General features: G+C 28.8%; 1 protein-coding gene across 2 annotated transcripts; it reads right to left on the bottom strand.

Annotated features, from left to right (window-relative positions):
- Positions 1-3,542: 3,542 nt before the first annotated feature.
- On the bottom strand, positions 3,543-5,262 carry LOC132612867 (uncharacterized). Of its 2 annotated transcripts, none has more exons than XM_060326995.1 (3): positions 5,044-5,262; positions 4,761-4,947; positions 3,543-4,106 (listed from the first exon to the last, which is right to left on the bottom strand). In XM_060326995.1, the coding sequence occupies exons 1-3, from the start codon at positions 5,200-5,202 to the stop codon at positions 3,778-3,780; spliced, it is 675 nt and encodes a 224-aa protein (XP_060182978.1). In that variant the 5' UTR covers positions 5,203-5,262; the 3' UTR covers positions 3,543-3,777. The 2 variants fall into 2 exon arrangements, with proteins under 2 accessions (XP_060182978.1, XP_060182942.1); XM_060326959.1 differs by having other exon boundaries at positions 3,543-4,121.
- Positions 5,263-5,751: the final 489 nt, after the last annotated feature.

Genomic DNA, 5,751 nt, shown 5'->3' on the forward strand with positions numbered 1-5,751 from the left:
TTTAATTAAAAAACATTATCACATAATAAATATTATTTTAAGAAATTAAAATATAAATTGACTAATTTTTTAAATTTTATCCTTAGATAAAAAATAATAAATTAAAGTAACATCTAAATGATGATTGAAAAATTTACATAGTAATTTAGTATTATTAGATTCCCAATGTCAAAAGATTTACTACTTGTGAATGCTCTATTCGAGAGAAAAAGTAATTAATTTTTATTATGTAGGGGTAATTTAGTAAACTTCACATTGCATTATTAATTTCTTAATATGCGTGTTTTTGACTTAGGTGACACTTATTATGAGACGGAGGGAATAATATTTATGTGAATATAATTTTAAAAAAATATATATGTTCGTTAAGAATAAAGGAAATTTTAAATTAATTTCTTTTTAAGTAGACTAAAAGAAATATAATACTACCACATAAATTTAAATAGGAGAAAACAGATTTTAATCCATATAGATAAAGAACATTTGTAATGGATAGTAAAACAGTTACCAGCTTTTTACATAAAATGATTTCAATGCCGTCAAATAATCGTTTTATTCACTTTCAGCTTGAGGAGGTGAGATTTGAATCAATGAGCTTAGGATAAAAAGATCATTAGTCCCTATTTGAATCTGATGGTACTCCGGCCTTCTCCTTTCATCCACTAACCAATCCCATTAATTCAAAAAAAAATAAAAAATCAATCATATAGTTAAAGTAATTGTCATAATATAATCATTAAACACTCTTATTTATTTCAAAACATCATCTATCCTTCTTCACATGATAGTATTCGATTGGTATGAAGTTTAAATTATTGACTAGTTTAAATTATTAACTTGACTTGTATATTGCAAGGGAGATAATATTTGTGAGTGGAACTTTTATTTCATTTGAAATTCTGAAATACCCCTAACAGAATTTCTATATTTCATCACTATTTTAAATATTAAAATTCAATATTTGTAAATATTAAAAAAATTATCTATGGCCAGTGGGACCAACACGTTTTATGTAATCTCACCAAGAAAAAGAAACTATTGTCCTACTTGAGAACAGTGAATTATTGAAGGATAGAATTGTCAACGCCCTTATATCGGCATCAATTACTTTCTTACAGGTTCAAATGTGATTGTTTTGTCTTATTTGGGGAGTTTATGGATCATCAAGATATAAAAATTGTTTTAACGAACTAAATTAGTGACTGTTGAAAAAGTCTTTTTTTTTTCTTGGTGGTGCATTGATTCCCCTTCCATGTAAATGAAATAAATAGCCTGTTTGACGAAGTTTATTTTTTCTTTAAAAGTATTTATTTTTTCAATAAGTGTTTATTTTTAAAAAAGTGAGATGTTTGGCTAAGCTTTTGGGAGAAAATGAGTGTTTTTGGGAAGTAGAAGAAACAGTTTTTCAGAAGCTAAAAAAAATAACTTTTGCCCAAAAGTATTTTTTTTAAAAGTACTTTTGAGAAAAATACACATATAAGCACTTTTTAAAAGCGAGGCCAAACACTAACTGATGCTCAAAAGTACTTTTTAAATTAATTGGTCAAACATAAACTGCTTTTAGCCAAAAATATTTTTAAAAAAAATACTTTTAAAAAAAATATTTTTTAAAATAAGTTATTTTTAAAAACGTGGCCAAACAGGCTAAAAGTCTTCCAACTGATAATGAGTCCCGATAGAAAATTTCTGTTAAAAAAACTGACAGGATTACTTCAATATTATTGTGCTGTTGTAACTTGTCATGTACAGGATAACGAGTCTTCCCATATTATTTTTCGAGATTATTTTTTATCGTGGGGATTTCACCATACTTCATCAAGGCTCAAATTCTTGACCTTTTAATTAAATTCACTTTTTAGTACAACTTCAACTATTTTTTTAAGTAAGTAACAATTCTTCCATAGCAATTTCCAAGCTATATAACATGAAATATTTGATGTTTTTTTTTTAATTGCTTCATTACAATTAAAAGACAACAGAGAAATAGAGGCAAAGGCGGAATGGTTGGCAAACATTTACACACACTCATATACACCAAACTAATGATTGCAAGACATGTTTCTTTTTTACGCACATTTATCTCTCAAATATAATTAAGTAACATGCATTGATACTTTATTTTTAAGGGTTAAAAATTAAATTATTGAATTTGGTATAAACATGGATGCAATGATGCATAGACTAAAAAGGGTTTGGGAATTCAAGGCTAGATAAACATTGCGAAAAAACGTGAATACTGTGCAAAATATGGTCAATCATCTTACGAGATAGACAACATGTTAATGACAAATGGGATAAAGACATAAAGTTATTAGATAAAGGAAAAGGGAAAGAAGAAAGTGTTGTCATCTCAATTCATTGTAGAGTAGCGTATTTCTTTTTCAATTGGAGGTTTGTTTTCACTAAAAAGAAAAAAGAAAAAAAAATATCGAGGTTGAAAGTTGCATTTTGAAAATCTCCGCTAATTGATAAAAGAGACTAAAATCTTCGCAAATTGTAACTTTCAACCTCTACAAACTATCCATTTTTTTGTAGTGTTTCTTGAAAAAAAATTGGAGGTTTGTTAAATGTTGCTTTCTTTTAATGTACTTGAAACGCAAACAGGAAAATAGCTAACCCTAACTTGTACATTACAAGTGGTGAATTTAGACAACTTAGAAAAAGGCTTTCCAACTTGGGAATCTTTTTGGTATTGTTTGTTATGACTTGGAAGCCAAGTAACTTTTCTTTCCCTCTCTCTTATATCGACTTATAATATTGAGACAGCATTAATTACTGTTATTAATTATTAAATAATATGTGTTTTCATATTTTCAGGAAAAAGGTATAATCCTCCTATTTAAGTTAAATATTATCCTAATATTCCTCGAAAGGAATTATCGGTCGAAGCTAGTGAGTATTACATTTTCCTTAGGACAACATGAATAAGCAACCAGATCACATCTCTAAGGCAAAGGCACCCTCTATCTAAGCTTCCAATACTTGCCTTCCACAACGAGGACGACAAAAGTAGAAAGAAAGAAATATAGGGTATATAAGATAAATATATTTTACGCAGAAATTGAGGTCGGAAAACAAAATAACATATTTTTTAAAATCTACTAATTCAATTCTCAATCTGAAATTAAATAGTCTAGTTAAGCACACGGCACAATAGTCTAATTAAGCAGATTATTAGAATGAATTCTTACATTTAATTACCAGTTCATCTTTAGAATAAAAATAAATAAATCACACAACAAACAGATATCCTGATTCAATTTCTTTTTATATAATTTAAAAAGTTCATTTGATTACCGAAGAAAACATTAGAAAGGGGAACGATATTGAATTATATACCACACATACTTGAGAATTAAAGACCATAGAAGGTGATGTTAGCAAAGATTGTGATCGAGTGGTATATGCTTTTTCATTTTTATTAAAGAAGTCTATGGTTCGAGCCTTCTAAGTGGAATCATCTTGGATAAAGAATGCTAACTTTATCTTCAAAGTAAAATTCTCCAACACAAATTTGAATTAGTACAATCTGAAAACGAGTATAAAAAGCAATAAGTTCATATTAAACAAGATTATAAGTGCACCAACAAAAAATTTCAAGCACTTCTAATCCCTCATAACAAGCCCGAGGCAAATAGAACCTTTGACGATATACAATATAAAACTTACTAGCTACTATCAATACCGTCTTTAGAACAAAGAGGAAAAGGAAAAAAAAAAAAACCTACCATTAGCTAGTTCTCTCTTTATAACTTTTCTAAATATTTAGCCTTCCAACTATATGCAGAGGGGTGCAAACAAAGCAATTTTCTTGCAATTATTAGAGAGCCATTTAGAGTGCATGTAGCTAGCTTTTCTCCAAGGTGGAACATGAAGGCCTTTCTCTTTAAGGGACTGTTTGGCAGCTGAACAAAGCAAAGAGATAATGCCATTGAGTTTCTCCTCGGTTCCCACAAATATTGATGGAAGAGAATTTAAAAGCTCTTGGTAGTCTAGTGTAGGCCTTGCCAACTCAAACTGTGACCTAAAATCTATATCCACTATTAGTCTCACTGTTTCTGATCCATTGCTTTCTTTCATCATCACATCAATGTATTCATAATCACCTGTGAAGTGAAATGCTTCAACGTCCAAAAAGCAACAATAAAAAATCAGCAAAAAAAGAGGCATAATTAGTCATTTGGATAAGTTTCAGTTGGAATTGAAGTTAAAGTCTAAAAAAAAGATTCGAAAATTGAAATTGTATTTGTATTTGGATATAAATCTTACTTAAAGGAATAGTTATTTGAAAGTCGGACAAAACTTTTTTGCTTTTTTTTAAAGTTTTTTTTTTTTTAAAATAATACGATTGTTATTTTTCAAGTTGGACATACTGTAGTCAATTTTTCACTCCCGAGAAAAATCTCTCACAAAGCTTCAAGTGACATGCATCCAAACTACACAACTTCAACTTTCAAACTATTTTTTTCACCTTAACTACAAACATTATTAACTTTTTTTTTTTTTTCAAATATCACCTAATTCATGTCCAACCGCCTTTGTGAGCGAAAATATTATTTCACTTAAAATACACCATGAAAAAGGATTATTTGAAGTTAAACTTGAAAAACAAATACTTTGAAGCTGAAATTCTGTGTAAACATGAATCTCATTTTTTTTAAAATAAACTTTGTGAGTAAATATCTTGAAATGCTTCTCAACTAAACTTTTCAATATTTCACTAATATTAAGAACTAATAGGGGTGGGGGTAGAATAGTACCTGAAGGGCGACCAGAAGTGATCCAAGAAGTTTTACAAAGAGAAGCTTCATACTCATCCATCCTTAATCTATTCACAATCCATTGCCTTAACTTTTTAGGCTCCATATTATTAACCATATTTCTCCAATAAAACAAGATTTTCCCAAGAATCTCTGTTTCAGCATCACTAACAGTCCCAAGAATATCCTACAAATAAAAAAAGAGGATTTTAGATAAAGATGAAGAGAAGAAGTCAACATTAGATGAAGTCAAAATAAAAATAAAAAATGAGGGAATATGTACCTGTAAGGAAAGATAGTTAGTAGGATTATGATCAACAAGTTCATCAACTTGAAAAGTATCACAATCCAATTCAATAAAATCTCTGACCATTTGAGACAGCTTATCTTCTTCAAGTTCAGAAATACCTTTCATTTCTTTCTCTTTGTTGTTGCTTCTCATGTTGAGTTTTTTCGTATATAAAGAGAGAGGAGGAAAAACAGATGGTGACGTGAAACTTGTTTTTGTGTTTTAGCTAAATGAGTTTTCTTTGTTTGGTTGGTGTATTTATACTTCATAGAAAGGAAATCTTAAGGATTAATTCCTACGTGGATACGATTTTTTATGTCATTCACAGAATATAAATGTCCACATCATGTACTCATCGATAGAGTGTTGGCAATGGTGGTATTAGTAGAGGAAATTAGCATAGGCCATACATGAGGTAGCCTTAGATCATTTCCTCTATATTTCTTGCTTGACTTTTTAAGGGTATTGAGTCTTGACCCATAAAAAAGTTACTACTAGTCATAACTAATTTATTCCTGCTTACAATAGATAAATGGAACTAAACAAAGATGATAGCATCCCGTTTTTATATTAAAGCAATAAATGTAAGATATGTATCTTTTACATATATTAGTATTAATTAATTATATTTACGTGATATTTTTTACTTTAATTTTTAATTATTAAAATTAAATTATCTAATTTGATGTAAATATCGAAACT

Source organism: Lycium barbarum, chromosome 1 (assembly GCF_019175385.1).
Source record: "Lycium barbarum isolate Lr01 chromosome 1, ASM1917538v2, whole genome shotgun sequence".
NCBI lineage: Eukaryota > Viridiplantae > Streptophyta > Magnoliopsida > Solanales > Solanaceae > Lycium > Lycium barbarum.

Coding starts and splice junctions, on each gene's coding strand:
- LOC132612867 (XM_060326959.1), bottom strand. CDS start 5,202: ATGAGAAGCAACAACAAAGAGAAAGAAATGAAAGGTATTTCTGAACTT. Junction 4,948..5,043: donor CTAACTATCTTTCCTTACAG/GTACATATTCCC, acceptor TTTTATTTGTAG/GATATTCTTGGGACTGTTAG. Junction 4,122..4,760: donor CACTTCTGGTCGCCCTTCAG/GTACTATTCTAC, acceptor TGGACGTTGAAG/CATTTCACTTCACAGGTGAT.